This window comes from Oncorhynchus tshawytscha, linkage group LG04 (assembly GCF_018296145.1).
Source record: "Oncorhynchus tshawytscha isolate Ot180627B linkage group LG04, Otsh_v2.0, whole genome shotgun sequence".
Taxonomy (NCBI): domain Eukaryota; kingdom Metazoa; phylum Chordata; class Actinopteri; order Salmoniformes; family Salmonidae; genus Oncorhynchus; species Oncorhynchus tshawytscha.
Window position 1 is genome coordinate 37593358 of NC_056432.1, and position 22735 is coordinate 37616092.

At 43.8% G+C, this 22735-nt stretch overlaps 1 protein-coding gene across 4 annotated transcripts; it reads left to right on the forward strand.

Moving 5' to 3' along the window:
- The first annotated feature begins 237 nt into the window (after positions 1-237).
- zgc:110329 (uncharacterized protein LOC550500 homolog) lies at positions 238-22320 on the forward strand. Of its 4 annotated transcripts, XM_024417889.1 has the most exons (8): positions 238-578; positions 13356-13541; positions 13899-13973; positions 14189-14284; positions 17102-17218; positions 18714-18764; positions 19482-19598; positions 21578-22320. In XM_024417889.1, exons 1-8 carry the CDS (start codon positions 492-494, stop codon positions 21932-21934), a joined length of 1086 nt encoding a protein of 361 aa, XP_024273657.1. In that variant the 5' UTR covers positions 238-491; the 3' UTR covers positions 21935-22320. The 4 variants fall into 4 exon arrangements, with proteins under 4 accessions (XP_024273657.1, XP_042176640.1, XP_024273658.1 ...); XM_042320706.1 differs by lacking the exon at positions 19482-19598; XM_024417890.1 differs by lacking the exon at positions 17102-17218.
- Positions 22321-22735: the final 415 nt, after the last annotated feature.

A 22735-nucleotide genomic window follows, 5' to 3' on the forward strand; every position in this document is an offset into this window, starting at 1 on the left:
GACACTTGTAGGGTAGTGAACACAGACTCTTCAGTGGGCTGAGATGTGACCCATTTCCTTTAAGATGTAAAGGAAAGCAAGCAATAGTCTGGATAATGAGAGCCAGCTCATTTGTCTACTGTCTCAGCTATCGCACTGTAATCGAGTTTTACTGGATAATTACATATGAAATAGCTGAACGTATTTCACTACTCAGGCCCTTTAAATGACGTCGCCAAAACAGAGCGTGCATGGAACGTGGCCCGGAAGTTGCTATTGTTTGTGAGGGTACATTTAACCTGAGTAAATAAGCTAAACGAAGGCGTTGACCTACTTGTGTAAAAATAGAGATGTTTTGAAAATTCTATCGGATAATATAGTTAGCTAACTGTGGCTAGCTGAAATAGCTAATTAGGTCAGTGTTGGTATGCGTCTACTAGCATAGATAGCTAACGTTAGCTAAATTGGGTTCTTAGCTTGAAACTAGCTTGCTTCTTCAGCTACCAAGCAACATGCCTTCGTACAAAGCAGTGAGGAAAAGCAACCGTTTCTATTATTTCATCAAATTCACCTTAAATATCTACTCAATGCTCTTTTCGGTAAGTGTTTTAATATTGACTTGTTGGTTTCAGGGACACGGTTGGGGACTGGACCACAAACATGTTGGTTTGTGTGACTGTCAGAGAACCACCATCACCTTTGTTTACTACACAGCTAACGTTATATGTTACTAGCCAGCTGTCTAGCTAGCCAGTGTAACAGCTATCTAGTAGCTGCCAGGATCTTCTAAGTTGGCTAGCTAGCTAACTCTGGTGTCAAATTGCTTGCAAGAATAACAAATAATGAAAATACTGCTGTGCACGTTATTGTTGTTCATTTACTACACTAGGCTACACTGCTTTTGCTGCTTTGTAGTGTAGGGCGTGCCGTGCCGTGAGACTACTGTGATACAGTTAAAAGTGAAGTGGGAGATTTTCTTTGCCGACAGGAAATGGGATGCTAACTGTAGCCCATTAACACATTTGATTGTTTCAGACTATTCTAGGGCTTTCATATTGCAATATTGGAAAGAGTAACTAGCTATAGGGCTAAGCCTACCTATTACTCTACATTTGATTAAGCCTAATGAGTCTAATCAGTGTTATAGTCAAATGACCATTAAATGCAGCCTTGTGTTAATGCCTCTTCTTGGTGCTCTGAGACATGTGGGGCATTTACTACAGTGTTGTTACAGCTTTTCAGGGCAGGAGTGGGTTACACAGGTCTAATTCACTTAAAATCAATAACATACTAGCATACATGACACACATACACTTATGTGTCATGTTGGCTTTAAAGTGGAACTGACAGCATTTTGTCAACATTTTTCAAATCTGTTCATATACACCCACAGGAGGATTGTGGCGGCTTTTTTCTTTCTGACAAGCAAGAATATAGATATGGTCGTTTTCATACTTTCATAGAATGTTTGGGAATGGCTCAGGCATTTGTGATAATGCTATAGCACTATAGAGTGGGAAAGTGTCTGTGCGTTTGGAAAATGAATAGACACTGCAGCGAATAAAACCTAATTAAAATATCTACACCGGCCAGTGAACCATAGCCATCAGAGCTACAATAGGCTTATATGCAAATAAGCCAATTGCCACATGGGCCTGCCATCAATTACTTTAATCTGGACTGTGTGTTTACAGGCAGTAGCAACATCAAGACTTTAAATCATTAGAAAGATTTGCCATGAGCCACAGAATACACCCGAATGGATTTCTATAAATATGTAAATACCATGGGAGTCCTCTTACATCAAATCAAATTTTATTGGTCACATACGCATGGTTAGCAGATGTTAATGCGAGTGTATCGGAATGCTTGTGCTTCTAGTTCTGACAGTGCATTAATATCTAGCAAGTATTCTAACAATTCCCCAACAACTACCTAATACACACAAATCTAAAGGGGTGAATGAGAATATGTGTACATAAATATATGGATGGCCAAGCGGCGTAGGCAAAGTGCAGTAGATGGTATAAAATACACTACATACATATGATATTAATAATGTAAGATATGTAAACATTATTAAAGTGTCATTATTTAAAATGGCATTGTTTAAAGTGACTCGTGATCCATTTATTAAAGTGGCCAGTGATTGGTACTCAATGTAGGCAGCAGACTCTCTGAGTTAGTGATTGCTGTTTAGCAGTCTGATGGCCTTGAGATTGAAAAACAGCTTCTGTCTCTCGGTCCCGGCTTTGATGCACCTGTACTGACCTTGCCTTTTGGATAGTAGCGTTGTGAACAGGCAGTGGCTGGGATGGTTGTTGTCGTTGCTGATTTTTTTGGACTTCCTGTGACATCGGGTGCTGTAGTTGTGATGGAGGGCAGGTAGTTTGCCCCCGGTGATGCGTTGTGCAGACCGCACCACCCTCTGTAGAGAGGTTGTGGGTGGAGCAGTTGCCGTACCAGGCGGTGGTACAGCCCGACAGAATGCTCTCGATTGTGTATCTGTAAAAGTTTGAGTGCTTTTGGTGACAATACGAATTTCTTCAGCCTCCTGAGGTTGAAAAGGTGCTGCTGCTTCTTCTTCACCACGCTGTCTGTGTGGGTGGGCCAATTCAGTTTGTCCGTGATGTGTACACCGAGGAACTTAACTTACTACCCTCTTCACTACTGTCCCGTTGATGTGGATAGGGGGGCGCTCCCTCTGCTGTTTCCTGAAGTCCACGATCATCTCCTTTGTTTTGTTGACGTTGAGTGTGAGGTTATTTTCCTGACACCACACTCCGAGGGCCCTCACCTCCTCCCTGTAGCCCGTCTCGCCGTTGTTGGTAATCAAGCCTACCACTGTAGTGTCGTCTGCAAACTTGATGATTGAGTTGGAGACGTGCATGACCACGCAGTCGTGGGTGAACAGAGAGTACAGGAGAGGGCTCAGAACGCACCCTTGTGGGGCCCCAGTGTCAGCGGGGTGGAGATGTTGTTACCTACCCTCACCACCTGGGGGCGGCCCGTCAGGAAGTCTGGGACCCAGTTGCACAGGGCGGGGTCGAGACTAGAGGTCGACCGATTCATCGGAATGGCCGATTTAATTAGGGCCGATTTCAAGTTTTCATAACAGTCGGAAATCGGTATTTTGGGATTTTATTTATTTTATTTTAATTTTAAATTTTAAATTAAAATGTATTTATTTTTTGACACCTTTTATTTAGGCAAGTCAGTTAAGAACACATTCTTATTTTCAATGACGGTCTAGGAACGGTTGGTTAACTGCCTTGTTCAGGTGCAGAACGACAGATTTTCACCTTGTCAGCTCTGGGATTCAATCTTGCAACCCTACGGTTAACTAGTCCAACGCTCTAACCACATGCCTCTCATTGCACTCCACGAGGAGCCTGCCTGTTACGCGAATGCAGTAGAAGCCGAGGTAAGTTGCTAGCTAGCATTAAACTTATCTTATAAAAAACAATCAATCAATCAATCATAATCACTAGTTAACTACACATGGTTGATGATATTACTAGTTTATCTAGCGTGTCCTGCGTTGCATATAATCGATGCAATGCTGGGGGATGATTTAACTTCTCTAGGGTAGGGGCAGCATTTGGAATTTTGGATGAAAAGCATGCCCAAATTAAACGGCCTGCTACTCGGGCCCAGGAGATATGATATGCATATAACTGGTAGATTTGGATAGAAAACACTCTGTTTCCAAAACTGTTAAAATAGTGTCTGTGAGTAGAACAGAACTGATTTGGCAGGCGAAAACCTGAGAAAAATCCATTCAGGATGTCGTTTTTTTTATTTTTGTTGTTGTTATCTATTCAATGCCATTACAGTATCCATTGACTTAGGACTCAAATTGCAGTTCCTATGCCTTCCACTAGATGTCAACAGTCTTTAGAAATTGTCTCCGGATGGTATTCTGATAAATGGAGACCAGTCTGAATGAGTGGACCCTGACGTGTCACAGAGCTTTTTCATGCGCAATCGCGAGAGAGTGCCTTTCTTGTTTACTTTGTATATTGACGACGTTATTGTCCGGTTGAAATATTACTGTTTCAAACGTCACTCGCTTTTAGATTTGGAGTAGTTATTCCCCTTGCGCTGCAAGGGCTGTGGCTTTTGTGGAGTGATGGGTAACGATGCTTCGAGTGTGGCTGTTGTCGATGTGTTCCTGGTTCGAGCCCAGGTAGGGGTGAGGAGGGGGACGGAAGCTATACTGTTACCCTGGCAATACTATAGTGCCTATAAGAACATCCAATAGTCAAAGGTGTATGAAATACAAATGGAATAGAGAGAAATAGTCCTATAAATACTATATTAACTACAACCTAAAACCTCTTACCTTGGAATATTGAAGTCTCATGTTAAAAGGAACCACCAACTTTAATATGTTCTGAGCAAGCAACTTAAACCTTAGCTTTTTTACATGGCACATATTACTTCTCCAACAGTTTGTTTTTGCATTATTTAAACCAAATTGAACATGTTTCATTATTTATTTGAGGCTAAATTGATTTTATTGATGTTTTATATTAAGTGTTAATTCAGTATTGTTGTAATTGTCATTATTACAAATAAAAAAAAAGTGGCCGATTTAATCGGTATCGGCGTTTTTGGGCCCCCAATAATCGGTATCGGCGTTGAAAAATCATAATCGGTTGACCTCTAGTCGAGACCCAGTGTTGAATGCTTTGCTGTTGTCAATGAACAGCATTCTCACATAGGTATTCCCCTTGTCCAGATGGGTTGGGGTAGTGTGTGGTTGCGATTGCGTCGCCTGTGGACCTATTGGAGCGGTAAGCAAATTGTAGTGGGTCTAGGGTGTCAGGTAGGGTGGAGGTGATATGGTTCTTGACTAGTCTCTCAAAGCACTTCATGATGACGGAAGCTACCGTAGCTTTCTTGGGAACAGGAACAATGGTGGCCCTCTTGAAGCATGTGGGAACAGCAGACTGGGATAAGGATTGATTGAATATGTCCGTAAACACACCAGCCAGCTGGTCTGCGCATGCTCTGAGGACATGGCTGGGGATGCCGTCTGGGCCTGCAGCCTTGCGAGAGTTAACACGTTTAAATATTTTACTCACGTCGGCTGCAGTGAAGGAGAGTCCGCAGGTTTTGGTAGCGGACTGTGTCAGTGGCACTGTATTGTCCTCAAAGCGAGCAAAGAAGTTGTTTAGTCTGTCTGGGAGCAAGACATCTTGGTCCGCGACGGGGCTGATTTTCTTTTTCTAATCCGTGATTGACTGTAGACCCTGCCACATACCTCTTGTGTCTGAGCTGTTGAATTGCGACTCTACTTTGTCTCTATACTGACGCTTAGCTTGTTTGATTGCCTTGTGAAGGGAATAGCTTGCCATGATTAAAAGCAGTAGTTCGCGCTTTCAATTTCACACGAATGCTGCCATCAATCCACAGTTTCTGGTTTGGGAATGTTTTAATAGTTGCTGTGGGTACGACATCGCCGATGCATTTGCTAATTAACTCGCTCATTGAATCAGCGTATTCGTCAATGTTGTTGTTTGACGCAATGTGGAACATATCCCAGTCCACATGATCGAAGCAATCTTGAAGCGTGGAATCCGATTGGTCGGACCAGCATTGAACAGACCTGAGCGCAGGAGCTTCCTGTTTTAGTTTCTGTCTATAGGCTTGAAGCAACAAAATGGAGTTGTGGTCAGCTTTTCCAAATGTAGGGCGGGGGAGGGCCTTATATGCATTGCAGAAGTTAGAATAACAATGATCCAGGGTTTTACCAGCCCTGGTTGCACAATCGATATGCTGATAGAATTTAGTGAGTCTTGTTTTCAGATTAGCCTTAAAATCCCCAGCTACAATGGTTGCAGCCTCAGGATATGTGGTTTCCAGTTTACATAGAGTCAAATGAAATTCGTTCAGGGCCATCAATGTGTCTGCTTGTATGAATGTATGCGGCTGTGATTATAATCAAAGATAATTCTCTTGGTAGACAATGCGGTCGACATTTGATTTTGAGGTATTCCAATTCAGGTGAACAGAAGGACTTGAGTTCCTGTATGTTGTTATGATCACACCACGTCTCGTTAATCATAAGGCATACACCTCCGCCCTTCTTCTTACCAGAAAGATGCTTGTATCTGTCAGCGAGATGCGTGAAGAAACCAGCTGGCTGTGAAGCACGGGGGTGGCAGGATCATGTTGTGGGGGTGCTTTGCTGCCGGAGGGACTGGTGCACTTCACAAAATACATGGTATATTGAGGAAGGGAAATTATGTGGATATATTGAAGCAACATCTCAAGACATCAGTCAGGAAGTTAAAGCTTGGTCGCAAATGGGTCTTCCAAATGGACAATGACCCCAAGCATACTTCCAAAGTTGTGGCAAAATGGCTTAAGGACAACAAAGTCAAGGTATTGGAGTGGCCATCACAAAGCCTTGGCCTCAATCCTATAGAAAATGTGTGGGCAGAACTGAAAAAGCATGTGCGAGCAAGGAGGCCTTCAAACCTGACTCAGTTACACCAGCTCTGTCAGGAGGAAAGAGACAAAATTCACCCAACTTACTGTGGGAAGCTTGTGGAAGGCTACTTGAAACATTTGACCCAAGTTAAACAATTTAAAGGCAACGCTACCAAATACTAATTGAGTGTATGTAAACTTCTGACCCACTGGGAATGTGATGAAAGAAATAAAAGCTGAAATGAATCATTCTCTCGACTATTATTTTGACATTTCACATTCTTAAAATAAAGTGGTGATCCTAAGACTGGGAAATTTTACTAGGATTAAACGCCATGAATTGTGAAACTAAATTTAAATATACTTGGCTAAGGTGTATGTAAATTTCCGACTTCAACTGTAGGTCCTGGATGGCAGTAAGCATGTCCCCAGTGACGTACAGGGCCGTACGCACTACCCTCTGTAGCGCCTCTTTTCAGTCTCCTGAGGGGAAAAAGGTTTGGTGTCACGACTGTCTTGGTGTGTTTAGACTGATAGTTCGTTGGTGATGTGGACACCAAGGAACTTGAATCTCTTGACCCGCTACGCTACACCTGGCCTGTCTGCAATGAACTTGAAACATTGTATTAAATTGGGCCTGGCCAAAAGCATGTGCCAGCAAGCTATTGTAGGCTATTTGCGCAAGGGATAATAAGCAGTACTTCACTTGGGCAGGAGCCCACCGAAGCTGACTACCAGCACCTCACATTTTCTACTGCTTGAGCTCCTGTTCCTCTTAAGGAATATTAGATCAAAAGTATTGTGGAGCTCCTGCACCTAAATATAAACAGTACCAGCACTCACAATGAGTACTGGAACCTATTTCAATCAAAGTCATGCACTGATAAGAGGTAATCGGGTAGGCCTATATTATGATGTTTCTACTGGATCAGAGCATGCCAGTTGAAATAGTGCATCCCGAATAGCTTGAGGAAGTAAACAATGTTCCAGGTTGGCTGTGATTTGAAACCTGATAGCAATATTTGTGGGACTACCAAGACGTACTGTATATTTGTGAATTATATTAATCATGCATTGAACTGCATCTATCTATTCAGCCAAAAAAGCCTTACTCTACTTCTTACATTTACTGTACGGTTACTTTTGACAAGGGTCCATATGGCTGTGTTCAGTATGGGCCCTGGTCAAAAGTACTGCACTATATCAGGAATAAGGTGCCATTTCGGAAGCAACTGGTGTGTTGAGATGTATTTTGAGTCTCTTGAGACCGAGGCCTTGAGTGAGAGCAGTGGTCCTGAGAGGGATCAACTGTACACTCTGCTCGGTCTCTGCAGGTGATGCAATATTAACTATAACAGTCTCTACGGTCATCTCACCACCAGGCAGAGAGGAGTGATGCAGCCAGTAACTGTATATATGAATGGACAAAGCCATCGATCACGTGACACTGTTCATTCCTATGTAAAGACTCAATACCGCATTGAAGCCAAATGAAGTTGGTTAAGATAGAGACATAACATGCCCAGTTTAAGCTACTCCAGGAAGTGACATTGAAGGCTAGCTTAGTGTTGCCCCCTCTCACTGAGAGGCAAGTGTCTTCACTGACATTTTCAACCTCTCCCTGTCCGAGTCTGTAATGCCAACATGTTTTAAGCAGATCACCATAGTGCCGGTGCCCAAGAACACCAAGGTAACCTGCCTAAATGACTACCGACCCGTAGCACTCACGTCTGTAGCCATGAAGTGCTTTGAAAGGCTGGTCATGGCTCACAATCAACGCCATTATCCTAGAAACCCTAGACCCACTCCAATTTGCATACTGCCCCAACAGATCCACAGATGATCCAATCTCTATTGCATTCTACACTGCCCTTTCCCATCTGGACAAAAGGAACACCTATGTGAGAATGCTACTCATAGACTGCAGCTTAGCGTTCAACACCACAGTACACTCAAAGCTCATCAATAAGCTAAGGACCCTGGGACTAAACACCTCCCTCTGCAACTGGATCCTGGACTTCCTGACGGGCCGTCCCCAGGTAGTAAGGATGGGTAACAACACATCCGCCACGCTGATCCTCAACACAGGGGCCCCTCAGTGGTGCGTGCTCAGTCCCCTCCTGTACTCCCTGTTCGCTCATGACTGCACGACTCCAACACCATCATTAAATTTGCCGATGACACAACAGTGATCAGCGACGTCGCCTGAACAGCGACGAGACAGCCTATAGGAAGGAGGTCAGAGACCTGGCCGTGAGGTGCTAGGACAACAACCTCTCCCTCAACGTGATCAAGACAAAGGAGATGATTGTAGACTACAGGAAAAAGAGGACCGAGCACACCCCCATTCTCATCGACGGGGCTGCAGTGGAGCAGGTTGAGAACTTCAAGTTCCTTGGTGTCCACATCAACAACAAACTATCATGGTCCATGCACACCAAGACAGTCATGAAGAGGGCATGACAAAACCTATTCTACCTCTGGAGACTGAAAAGATTTGGCATGGGTCCTCAGATCCAGGTTCTACAGCTGCACCGTCAAGAGCATCCTGACTGGTTGCATCACTGCTTGGTATGGCAACGGCTCGGCCTCCGACTGCAAGGCACTACAGAGGGAGGTGCGAACGGGCCAAGACATCACTGGGGCCAAGCTTCCTGCCATCCAGGAACTCTATACCAGGTGGTGTCAGTGGAAGGCCTTAAAAATTGTCAGACTCCAGCCACCCTAGTCATAGACTGTTCTCTCTGCTACCGCACGACAAGTGATACCGGAGCTCCAAGTCTAGGTCCAAGAGGCTTCTAAACAGCTTCTGCCCCCAAGCCATGAGACTCCTGAACATCTAGTCAAATGGCTACCCACCCAGACTATTTCATTTTACTGCTGCTCTTTAATTGCTTGCTACTTTTCTCTTCTTCTTATCCATATTTCTTTGGAACTGCGTTGTTGGTTAGGTGCTCGTAAGTAAGCATTTCACTGTAAGGTCTACCTACACCTGTTCTATTCGTCGCATGTGACTAATAAAATTAGATTTGAACTCAAGTTGAAGGCCACCGGGGAACTGCAGGCTGAATTAGCAACTCAATTATCCTCATAACTTCTTCTTTGTGCCATTTTTTTTTTTAAACAATTTGGTTCAAGGACATACATCTGGTGTAATTAGAAGAAGTTACTGGTACCACGATTGTCTTTTGAATTTTGTATTTATTTACTCAAATTGACCATGAAGATTGCCATTTTTCCATTCACTATAATGGAGGGGTGTCATGTTTTCTGCTAACAATGCCTGCGGTACTGTGGTCGACCTTCAACTCCCGTGGGTTCAACGATGGAAGGGGGGGGGCAGTCGTTTCCCTCTGAAAGAGGGAGAGAGGATGAAGGGAACTGGGGGAAGATTGTATGAGATATGGATGAGTGACTTTGGCCATGACTTTCAAGTGGTTTTCTTGGGTAGTGAGTAGTGACTCAGTGTTTAGGCATATGGTGACGTCTTTAATGGGAAAATCGCCAATATCTGACTCACCGTAGACAACCTTTGAGCGCCATTGAATAATTCCATTTTGTTGTGTGTGTTCTTATGTAGTTATTAACCTAGGTGTTGGTGCGCTGCCTGGAAAGTGTTGAGACTAGAATGTCTAGTATATGCTAGTGCTCTCTGACACTTTTTGTTTGTTTGTTGTCATATTTGAATTGCAAACCCTATCCTAGGCTAATGGATGAGTCAGCCAATTTTGATAGTGAGTATTTTACTCATCCATTTACTTTATCAGTTAAATGTAACCATGCCCCTTCCATCACTCTCTCTTTCCACCACAATTGTTTGTGAATACTCGTCTTCCTGGAATCAATCAGTGGGTATAATGAATCCCTCTCTCTCTGTCTCTCTCTCTGCTTTCTCACCCTCTCTCTCACTCCATGACTCACTCCATGACTCTCCTTCTAACCTCAAAGGAAATTGCATTTGTTTTCATGTTCAATTTGCACACTTTTCTCTCTTTCTCTCACTCTCAAACTGTAATACCGCATTTCCACTGAGGATTTACCCCGGTGTTTTACCCAAAAGGCTCAGACTTTTCTGTTTCCATCTATGCAGGCCGGCACCTGTCTCACTTGGCCATGGCTCCGGCGGACCTACTCGAATGTGGAGACTATTCTCATTGACCAACATTTAAGGAGTAGCAGCCCGACGAGATTGCAATTGACATAATTTGAAAAGTTTATGTACATATTATATTACATCCTTGCCTTACCTTTCATTGTGGCTGACAAGTGACATTCTTGCTCTGCAAATTGCAAGACCGTAACACAGCTCGCCAGCTAACTGTGCTAGCTAGTAATGTTAGCATATCAAAGATGAATATAAAATCTATAACCCCTCCAATATAAATAGAAATGTACATTTTTTTTTCTTATTAAAGTTGTTTTTTAAACATAGTAGGCTTCATTCGAACATTACCTTCGAATGCAGGTGATAAGGAGCCAAGGCAAGGCACAGCCCATGTTACTTTTCAGCTGGCATTTACATAACAATGGCTAACTTGAACACCTTCTCACAAACCAAAAGTCTTGAATGATGTGGAGGTTGTTGGTTCTGCTCACCACAAGTCTTTAGTGTCACACTCCTGACGGAAACACAATGACACTAGACCTACTTTAACATACAACACTGGCGGCCCACTGGTGTGGGGGTAAGTCTCAATGGAAAAAGCACCATCAGTGACTTCATTTGCTTAGATTTGTATTTTATCTCCTTCTTTCCAGTCTTTCTTACTTCTCCTTTCTTCCTCTCACCTTCCTTTCAGCTCCCACTCTTCCGTGTTGAGATTTAGTGCCTTGGCTTGTGTTCCTCCCAGAGCTTCCCTGGCCCACAGCCAGCCATGCAGGGGCTCTCGTAGTTAATTAATGCTGTTTCTTCCCCTTGTCTCTTCAATCTGTTTAATGTAATTTCACATACAGTTTTGCGGGACTCCGTATGACGTGCGTGCATAAGTGTGTGTGTGTAGGTTTCTTTTGGGGGGGGAGAGAGAGTCAGGCAACTAATCCTTTAAGAGTGTGTACCCTATTTGCATAGCTTCTTATCCGTCTGAGGTTTGGTCATCTTAGGATATTTGTCTCTCGGTCTCAGTGTGTAGCCTACTTTTCAGTCCACTTTGGCTACACTACAGTGTGAGAGAATAAATAAGAAAGGAACTAAGGTTCTGCTGTAAGAGACTTGAATTAGGCCTATAGCTTTGAAAAAAGAGCCTTTTAATACATTTTCCGATGTTGGGCGGGGTGGTGGTGGCTGTCAGTAGTGAATGGACTAAAGTAGGTAAAGAGCGAAGAGGCTTGCTCTCTTAGTGCAGAGTGCCTTTCTCTGTAATTGAGAATCAATAGGTAGGCCTAGATGGTGGCAATTGTTGGTTGTTTTTTGCGAGCGTTGCAGAAAGAATGAACTATCATTGAGTCAAAGCTTGAGTTCCGAATGGCACCCTATTCCCTATGTTGCCTTTTTATAGTTCCTTTTAATTCACTATAAAGGGAATAGGGTGCCATTTGGGATGTTACCTAAGTGAACTAGCAGCCCACCCTGCCCAGGTTTTGAAAGCTCCCAAATGGCACTCTAGGAGCTAGTCAAGTGGGTTGTTTTATACTAACGAGGGTGATGTCGCAGCAAGACAGGAGCTAGGCCCACCATTTTCTGTCCTCTCCTGTCTCCGTCATCTTCTGTTCCCTATTTGCTAACTTTATTTTGGGCAGCAGGGTGTGAGTAGGAACACTAGGGTCTTTAGGCTCTGGTCAAAAGTAGTGCACTATTGGGAATAGGGTACCATTTGGGGCTCATTGATACTCTTTTAAAGATGTCCTTGTTATTTGAAATCGGCTATGGGTTTATAATCCAATCCACGGTAGCTTTGAACATAACAGTTGGTGCTGAGCAATTAGTGCTTTTTGTGGTTGGTTTTATTTTTGACATGAAATGCTCTATGCATTATGTGGGTTTAATTATGTAACAACAGAATAAAACAATGAATAAAAGTCCCATGAAGGCAGTGACTACCCATTACTGCTTATCACTTATTAACCATCATTTATTCACATTACTTTAATAAAATGTGTTTTATTTGAGGACATTATTATTTAATTCCAAGTCCTTATCTCTATGCTATGCTGTCTGACAACATCAGCATTTTTGTAGTTCTTCAAAGTAAATAAGGCATACTTTTATGACTGCTGAATACCAACTATCAATCACTTTGATTATGTATTTTCAGGTAGGGATACCTCGCGAAGAAACAGCTGTCCATCCCTCTCGATCGTGCGTTCTCTCTTCTTTTTGTGTCGTGTCTGCTCCACACAGAACGGACAAGTAGACAGACGCACGATGGATTATAAACTATTTAGAATATTAGCCTGTTGAAAACTCGCTACTACATCGCCCAGTTCGGGCATGATAGGATTTATCTCTACAGAAACTGCGCATCCAGCTCACAGGGAAAAAAACAACTAAATGGAATTCAAATAATTGAACTGACGTTGGTCAAACATTTGTTTAAAAAATTAAAATTAAGACATTTTGATTAATCGCTCAGCACTAATGGCAAAAGCATTTAATGTTCCTCGCTTGGTTAGGCTATGCTCTCTATGCACGCTGCTGTCATAAAATCCTGTTATTTGCAGTGATGCTAATTCATAAAGATGGCACTCTGCAGCGTTCTGACCTTCTCACCCCAACCCGCTCTCCTTCTCTCCCATCTCCTTTCTCTCCCCTACTGCCCTCCTCCCTATCTCTCTCTGTCTTCCTCCTTTCTCCCTGCCTTACCCCTCTTCTCTTACGACTCCCATCTCACTGGTCTTGCCGCTTCCAACCCCACCCACCCTCTCTCCCTCTTCCTTCCCCTCTTGCCCTGCCCCTCCACTCTCTCCCTGCCTCCCCTACCCCCTCTCCCCTCCTACAGCTCCTGGGCCTGTGTGTGCTGTGCGTGGGGGTGTACGCGGAGGTGGAGCGCCAGAATAACCGTACCCTGGAGGGGGTGTTCCTGGCCCCCGCTGTGGTGCTCATCCTGCTGGGCCTGGTGATGTTCACCGTCTCCCTGGTGGGCATGGTGGGCTCCCTCAGGGACAACAAGACCCTGCTACACATGGTGAGAGCGGGGAGGGATGGAGCGGTGGGGAGGAGCGAGAGAAAGGGAGGGAGGAGAAAGGAGATCCTGCTACACATGGTTAGAGAGGGGAGCGGGAGGAGGAATGGAGAGGCAGATGAGAGCGGGAGGGGAAAGGTATGTAGGCGGAAGCACATGGTGAGATTAAAGGGATTGGGATGGAGGGGTAGATGAGAGAGGGAGGTCATGGAGAAGAGTAGGTAACTCTATCCCCCCTTCAAAGGGCTTTATTGACATGGGAAACATATGTTTACATTGCCAAAGAAAATGGAATAGATAATAACCTAAAGGGAAATAAACAAGGGAAATTAACATCTCTTTTTCTCTCCTCTCCACCAGTTCTTGTGTGTTCTGTGTGTCCTACTGTTCCTGCAAGTTGTGGCTCTCATCGTTGCACTCATCTTTGAGAAGAAGGCCAGTTCTCTAATTTCTGGCACCTACACACATGCATGCACGCACATGTCATCTGTATCATGTTCACATGGTACAGCGGTGTCCCCTCTGGCCTAGCCTCCAGCCACGAAAATATCACATCACAGCAGCATTCAATGTGATGGATGATGACTTCCATCGCTCATCATCCCCACCCCTCTCTCTTTACTCTTCCTCCTCTCTCGTTCTCCCTGTAGACATCAGCCTTGTTCCAAAGCAGCATACGAGAGGGAATTAAACACTATTACGATGATCTGGACTTCAAAAACATCTTGGACTTTGTGCAACAGAAGGTAAGGGAGGACTCGCTTTACATTAATGGAAGCAACAGACAGGATATAGTGATGTAGGTCTGGGTGTGTGTGTGTGTGTGTGTTGAATGTAGGATACACTGAGATGGATAGAGTATGATTGATTGAAAAAACAACAGACTGAACCCTGTCATTATTAAATCCTCCCCCACTACACACACACTAGCCTTTTGAGAGGTTGGCTAATTTTGGAATTTTATCTCTGCCATTCATCCTGGTTAATTAATTAACCAGACCAAACATATATATTTATTTATTTAACCTTTATTTAACTAGGCAACTAGACATAGTAAGCCTCACTGCTGTAGGCATTCAATCCTTTCATTGGATAAACCATTGTTCCCACCTCTCAAAGCTTTCATTTCCACCTGTGTAACAAATGGCGCACACTATTCTCTACACAGTCTGCTACTTTCGACAGAGCCATATGATTCCTGGTCAAAAGTAGTGCTCTATATAGGGAATAGGGTGTCATTTGGGAAACAGCTGTTGTCATTTGCACACCTACTAGAGTGCCTCTATCTCAATCAGCAGTGGAGTACAAAGCTTTTGAGCCCCACAAAGAGAACCAAAACAATAACAAGCTGCTGCCACTATAATACCAAAAGATACCAAAAGCGTTGACCTGCTGTCGTTTCTCTACTTTTCTCTCTACGCTGATATCAACATGCTAGGTTATCCATCTGATTTCCTACAGCCTGCATGAGTTTAAAGTGTAGTCTTTATTTGAGTGTCAAAAGTCCCGCTTTACTGGGGCCCTCGCTCCTTATCTGGCAATCTCGATATCAATTTGCTGGGGGAAATGGGTTGTGAGATTAAAGTCAATGAATGAAGCCAGCCCTGCTTTGGGTTGAAAGGATAAAGATTGGGTGCTTTCCAAATGGCTATTATCTGCAGTTGAAGTCCGATGTTTACATACACTTAGGTTGGAGTCATTAAAACTAGTTTTTAAACCACTCCACAAATTTCTTGTTAACAAACTATATGGTTTTGGCAAGTCAGTTAGGACATCTACTTTGTGCATGACACAAGTCATTTTTCCAACAATTATTTCACTTATAATTCACTCTATAACAATTCCAGTGGGTCAGAAGTTTACATACACTAAGTTGACTGTGCCTTTAAACAGCTTGGAAAATTCCAGAAAATTGTATCATGGCTTTAGAAGCTTCTGATAGGCTAATTGACATAATTTGAGTCAATTGTGTTCCTGTGGATGTATTTCAAGACATACCTTCAAACTCAGTGCCTCTTTGCTTGACATCATGGGAAAATCAAAAGAAATTGGCCGAGACCTCAGAAAAAATATTGTAGCCCTCCACAAGTCTGGTTCATCCTTGGGAGCAATTTCCAAATGCCTGAAGGTACCACGTTCTTCTGTACAAACAATAGTACGCAAGTATAAACACCATGGGACCACACAGCCGTCATACCGCTCAGGAAGGAGATGCATTCTGTCTCCTAGAGATGAACGTACTTTGGTGCGAAAAGTGCAAATCAATCCCAGAACAATGGCAAAGTACCTTGTGAAGATGCTGGAGGAAACCGGTACAAAAGTATCTACATCCACAGTAAAACAAGTCCTATATCGACATAACCTGAAATGCCACTCAGCAAGGAAGAAGCCACTGCTCCAAAACCGCCATAAAAAAGCCAGACTACGGTTTGCAACTGCACATGCGGACAAAGATCGTACTTTTTGGAAATGTCCTCTGGTCTGATAAGAAAGGGGAGGCTTGTAAGCCGAAGAACACCATCCCAACCGTGAAGCATGGGGGTGGCAGCATCATGTTGTGGGGTGCTTTGCTGCCAGAGGACTGGTGCACTTCACAAAATAGATGGCATCATGAGGTGGGAAAATTATATGGATATATTGAAGCAACTTCTCAAGACATCAGTCAGGAAGTTAAAGCTTGGTCTCAAATGGGTCTTCCAAATGGACAATGACCCCAAGCATACTTCCAAAGTTGTGGCAAAATGGCTTAAGGACAACAAAATCAAGGTATTGGAGTGGCCATCACAAAGCCCTGACCTCAATCCTATAGAAAATGTATGGGCAGAACTGAAAAAGCGTGGGCGAGCAAGGAGACCTACAAACCTGACTCGGCTACACCAGCTCTGCCTGGAGGAATGGGCCAAAATTCACCCAACTTATTGTGGGAAGCTTGTGGAAGGCTACCCAAAATGTTTGACCCAAGTTAAACAATTTAAAGACAATGCTATTAAATACCAATTGAATGTATGTAAACTTCTGACCCACTGGGAATGTGATGAAAGAAATAAAAGCTTAAATAAATAATTTTCTCTTCTAGTATTCTGAAATTTCACATTCATAAAATAAAGTGGTGATCCTAACTGACAGGGAATATTTACTAGGATTAAATGTCAGGAATTGTGAAAATTTTTGTTTAAATGTATTTGACCTAGGTGTATGTAAACTTCAACTGAATGTGTGTGTGTGTGTGCGCGCACGTGTGTTATGTGAGTTAACTTACGACTTCAACTGTCTATAATCTATAAAATACCCTGTTAGGCTTTGTTCTAAAGTAGTGCACCATAGAGGGAATAGGGTGCCATTTGGTACTGAGGCAGAGTAGAGAATGTCCTCAGGGCTCCAGTCCAAGGTGACAGGGAGGTTCTGACCTGAGCAGGGAAGCAGTCACTCACTGGGGTAGTTTCCCCCCCCCCCCTTACTTCATTAAGATACCTGCTGCCTGTGTTTGGTGCTGTTTCTCTCCCTCCCTCTCCCCTTGTTCTCTCTCTGTATCTCTCTTTTTCTCTGTTTCTTTTCCTCTCCAGTTCTCTTGTTGTGGTGGGGACGAGTACAAGGACTGGGGTGTCAATCAATACCATTTCTGCAATGGCACCGGGCCGCTGGCCTGTGGCGTTCCTTATACATGTTGTGTCCGCCACAAGGTGAATGCTGTCGTCGTCCACACACACACAGTAATTTTTTTAAACATCCGCTGGCACCATTCTCCAGCTCCTCTACCTGTCACCTGTTATCTAGACAGTTGTGTGTGTGTGTGTGTGTGTGTGTGTGTGTGTGTGTGTGTGTGTGTGTCAGGTAGGAACTGATAACACACTGAGAGGAGCCTGGTCAATACATTTGATTATTATTATTTATTATTTTTATTTTATTTAACCAGGCAAGTCAGTTAAGAACAAATGGTTATTTACAATGACGGCCTACACTGGCCAAACCCGGACGACGCTGGGCCAATTGTGCGCCGCCCTATGGGACTCCCAATCACGGCCGGTTGTGATATAGCCTGGATTCAAACCAGTGTGTCTGTAGTGACGCTTCAAGCACTGAGATGCAGTGCCTTAGACCGCTGCGCCACTCGGTAGCCCACATAAACCTTAGCCAATATTATACCTGCCCTCCCTATCAGCCGCTCACATGTCTCTGTGGATCTCATTTAGCACTCCTCCAGACCCACACACAGGCACACTGAGCCTTGCAGAGGTAGTGAGAAGCATCAGTGGCCTGTAGCAATAAGGGATCCTCATTTATTTTAAACAAAGATCAGTTCTTGGAAACTGAAGAACTCTCTAAACCCCAAAGCAATACTCTACTCTCTTCCCATTTAATCATATACTAAGACAATGTTATTTGTAAAGCTGATCTTCACACACAGATGAAATGGGGGGGATGAATGTCATTCTACCACATGGAATCACAAACCCATCAGGGAGACCTTTCCTTGTACTTCGATGAGTAAGCTAACCAGCGCTACTGTTCATCTTTGGTGTTTTACGTGCACAGGTCAGATATTGTGAGTGAAATTGAGAGACAAAGCCATACAGCCCTCTACTCATGAGTTGAGTGAGAGACTGGAGGGATCCATGTTCTGCTCTCAGTACAGCCCCTCTCCACCTGCCTCTCATTCCCGGCCTCATGCTGCATTACTAGGCAATTAACGCTGGTTGAATTGGTTACAGTGAAATGTGTGGAGTCACTCAGGCACAGGAAGAGACCCCGAGACCTCGGCGTCAGTTGAGGGAGTGGGAGATAATTAAATCCACTTACTGAACTCATGATTCATTTTCTCTCTCCCTGTCTAACTCACCCTCTCGCTATCTCTCTCTTGTTCCTTTATCACTTCATCCTTTTCTCTCTCTCTCTCTCTCTTTTCTCTCTCGCCTATTTGTCTTTCTTCTCTCTCTTCTTTGCCTCTTCCTCTGGTCTGTACCCACACAGGGTAACTCCAAAGCACCACAGTTATAAACTGATTAAGGAATGTCCAGCTCTCTGCCATGTGCTCCACAACATGTGTCTGACGTGCATAAATTTACTTTTAACAACAAACATACTTACTTGACTTCAAAAAACAAAACAAATAATTGTTAGTTATTTGCACATGACTCATCTTCATAATCATACTCTCTCCCTGTCTCGTTTTCCCAGGTGAGAGAGGTTGTCAACACTCTTTGTGGTTACAAGACACTCAGCCAGCAGGTAAGGGGAAGATAAGTGGTTATATCCCAGTCCTAATAGGCTGTGAAATCTTTAACCCCCCCTCCATTTCCCCTCAGTGTGCTGCTTGTTTGTTGTTCTTCATTAGCCTGTGGAGCTTGTCATTCTGCACAGAGACCGAAGCTATGTTTCAAATGGCACCATATTCCCTATAAAGTGCACTACTTTTGACCAGGGCCCGCATAGGTAGTGCACTATATCGGGTGCCATTTGGGACGCATCCGAAGATGGCAACAGGGAAAAGAGCAGCAACAGGAGAATTTTATTTTTATGGCCCCAAAATGGTTGTTCTCTCTAGCTGCAGTATGCGGCAAATATGGTAATTGGGTATCACTGTATTGTGCCTGCTGGTAGTGGCTGGTGGTGTTGTGATATTGATTCAGCTGTTTCTGTTTTCTGTCCTTGAGCCATATTGTCTTTGGTACCGTATATTGGAAAATCACAGTTGTTTTTTGGGAGTAGTTGAACAGTTTTTTTTTAAAGGCACACTATTAGATTGTCGTAGTAGAATATATTTTTCTGCTGTTTTTCTATTGTTCATGTTAGCATTGTGAAATGACTGTCTTGTTTTTGCCTTAACGCCATGCATACAAACTGAATTACACTCAGTCAAATGCATTTCATTTAGTCTCTCTCTCTTCCTCTGTCTTCTCCTCCCTCTCTCCTTCATTCTGCCTGTTTGCTTGCTTTCTCTGTCAGCGTGAGGTCCTAGATGAGGTGATTCATGTGCGAGGCTGTATCCATGCTGTCAACCTGTGGATGGGCGACAACGTGGGGGCAACTATTGGGCTCTGCTGTGCCTTAGGTCTGCCACAGGTCAGTCACAGACTCACACACTCGCTTGCACCAGGTGAGAGCGTGCGTGTGTATTTATTCACTCAGTCTTTCCATGCCCGGGAGGTTTCTCCTAGCACATTTGCATTTTGATTGCCTCCTAACCAGTTTTTGTCGGTCTGCCCACCACTTCATTATATTGTGTCTGCCTCACACACAGAACCAAACCATTGCTGTGTTCCAAATGGCATACTATCCCCAATATAGTGCACTACTTTTGAGCAGGGCCCTATAGGGGGGCGTCAGGTAGCCTAGTGGTTAGAGCTTTGGACTAGTAACCGAGAGGTTGCAAGATCGAATCCCCGAGCTGACAAGGTAAAAAATCTGTCGTTCTGCCCCTGAACAAGGCAGATATTACTTAATTGAAAAGTTGGATATGTGTATGCCTCTGCAACTTTTATGGTGTCAGGTACATGCAAGCACATTAAACAGGAACATGACAGTGCTTTATATTTAAATACATAGTTACATGGTCTAAACTGGTTTCTATGTGGTGGTCCTTGAATATCCAGCTGGAATATTTTCCCCTGGCTGTGGTTACCAGTCTCTATGGGCCCTGGTCAAAACTATATAGGGAATAAGGGTGTCAGAGTTCGATCCCCAGCTGAGTGATATCAAAGACTGTAAAAATGGGACCCAATGCGTCTCTGCTTGGCACTGTTCCTAGGCCATCGTTGAAAATAATAATTTGTTCTTAACTGACTTGCCTAGTTAAATAAAGGTAAAATACATGTTTTTTAAAAAAAAATGGGGAATAGGGTGCCATTTGGAACACGTACAATGTGATGTGAATGGTGTCTGTAGAAAGCACTCCCCCCGAAGAGCTGTACATTTGGGCTTAGCTAGGCAACCCTCTCCCTCTGTTGGCAACATGGCCTAGCCTACATGTACTGTAGCTTAGCCAGTTTACACTGCATGATAGTGTCTCTGTAACATTAATGCTTTCATAACCAACAAGGAGCTGGATGATTTTTATTGTGTTATAAACTCCATTTGAATAAATCAGAGTTTGTTGTTTACTATTATCCATTCACTTAGTTTTTAGTTCTAGTTTAGAGCGTTCGTCTGTCTGCCTCTCACTTCTTCTGTCTCCCCCACCCTATCAGCCTCTTTTTACTTTTATCCTCGCTCTCCTGTGCTGTGTCAATTTTGCAGCCAGACTTCTATGCGAGCCCCCTTGGAGATGTGTAATTACACCACATAGTGATTCTGCAGCAGCTGCACTATTATAAAATGTGCCTATTCTTTGGGGATGAGGTGCAATCCAGACAGTCCAGTCCAGTAGCAGACGGACTGAAAAGGAAACTGAGGGTTCTTATCAGGCAAGCTCAGTTGGGAACTAGTTAATTTCAAAGCACTGGGGGAGTGGACAGCTGCACACTCAAGTTGGCTTGCCCAGGCATTAACCACCTTGGGACCAAAGTAAGATATTACTTAATTGAAAAGTTGGATATGTGTATGCCTCTGCAACTTTTATGGTGTCAGGTACATGCAAGCACATTAAACAGGAACATGACAGTGCATTATATTTAAATACATAGTTACATGGTCTAAACTGGTTTCTATGCGGTGGTCCTTGAATATCCAGCTGGAATATTTTCCCCTGGCTGTGGTTACCAGTCTCTATGGGCCCTGGTCAAAACTATATAGGGAATAAGGGTGTCAGAGTTCGATCCCCAGCTGAGTGATATCAAAGACTGTAAAAATGGGACTCAATGCGTCTCTGCTTGGCACAGCATTATGGACACAGATTAGCGGTAAGGCCCTGCAATGGCGTCCTGTCCAGGAGGTGAACTTGCACATCATGCTGACTCACGCTACAGAACCAGGAGATGGGCTCCTGCAAGGCTACTTGCATCTCTGCCGTGTTCCCTGCCTCTCTCTCCAGCCTGCTGAGCTGTGTGTACTAGTCCCAGTGTCAGAGTAAATGTAACGGGTCTCTCTGCTGTGTGTCTCTCCAGCTAATGGGCATCGTGCTGAGCTGTATGTTCTGGAACCTGCTGGTGGAGATGAATGAGTCCATGGACATGGTGGACTTCAAGATCCTCAAGAGAGCTGGCTTTGAGTACAGCGAGCTGGACCTGGCTGGTGCTGGCTGCTGCCTGTGTCTGCCCAGAGACGGAGGCTACCTCCCCCTGCCAGCTTTAGACCCCATCTTGTCTGACCCTGACCTAAAGCCCATCCCCATCCGAGTCCAGCGACCCCTGCCCGTCCAGGTCCATAGGCCCCTGGCCCAATCCCTCCAAGACCTCAAGCTATCTGGGCTTAGACTGGACGAGGTAGACATTGGGTGGAAGCAGAAAAGAAGGGAATATTAATTTTTGAATTATTTTTGAATTTAATTTATATTTTGGTCTTGTTTTGGTCTCTGTGTTTGTTGAAGGACAGGTTAGACCTGTTGCACTATTTGGTGGTCAAACCAATCAATGGTCATTAACTGACATGATCACAGGTTATAATGGCCACGTTCCTAGCTGGCTACGTTGCATACGCATTCCAGATCTCAATGCCTGGATAGGTGTTTAACATATCAGCTAACCACATGATATGATATAGCAATCTGATGCCTGACTGCGCTGTTGATGATGTGGCACACATCCATTGGTTGATGCAATGCATGCAGTTGGCCTGGAACCCAACCAGAGGTTGGGCACTTTGGAAAGGCATTATTGGAGCAATTGTTATCCTGTTTTTTAAATATTTGTTAGTCTTTCAAAGAACAAGATGCTGCAGTGGTTTTTAGACACTAATTTAACAGTTTGTTTTGACCTTTTTCTAAATGGAGCTTTCAAATGGAGCTGCGGTCTTATTTTGACATTTCCTCAAATTTGTTGCAGGTATTTTATAAATCTTTTATTTTGAACTGTGTCTCATGTGCTAAAGCATACCTCAGGCTGTATTCAAATGGCCCAATAGTCAGAAGACAATTCACATCATGTTTATTTACTATACCGACTTGACATTTTTTTTGTTTGAGATGATCATTCTAGTCAGAGCAGAGGAATGGGAGTAGCCAATCTTATCTTGCTTCGAGTGCAATGTCTGTGAAGGATGTGTAGCCTGTTTCTTTTTTGTATGAACTCTTTGCTTCCATTTGTACCGGTTTGTACAGTGCCTTC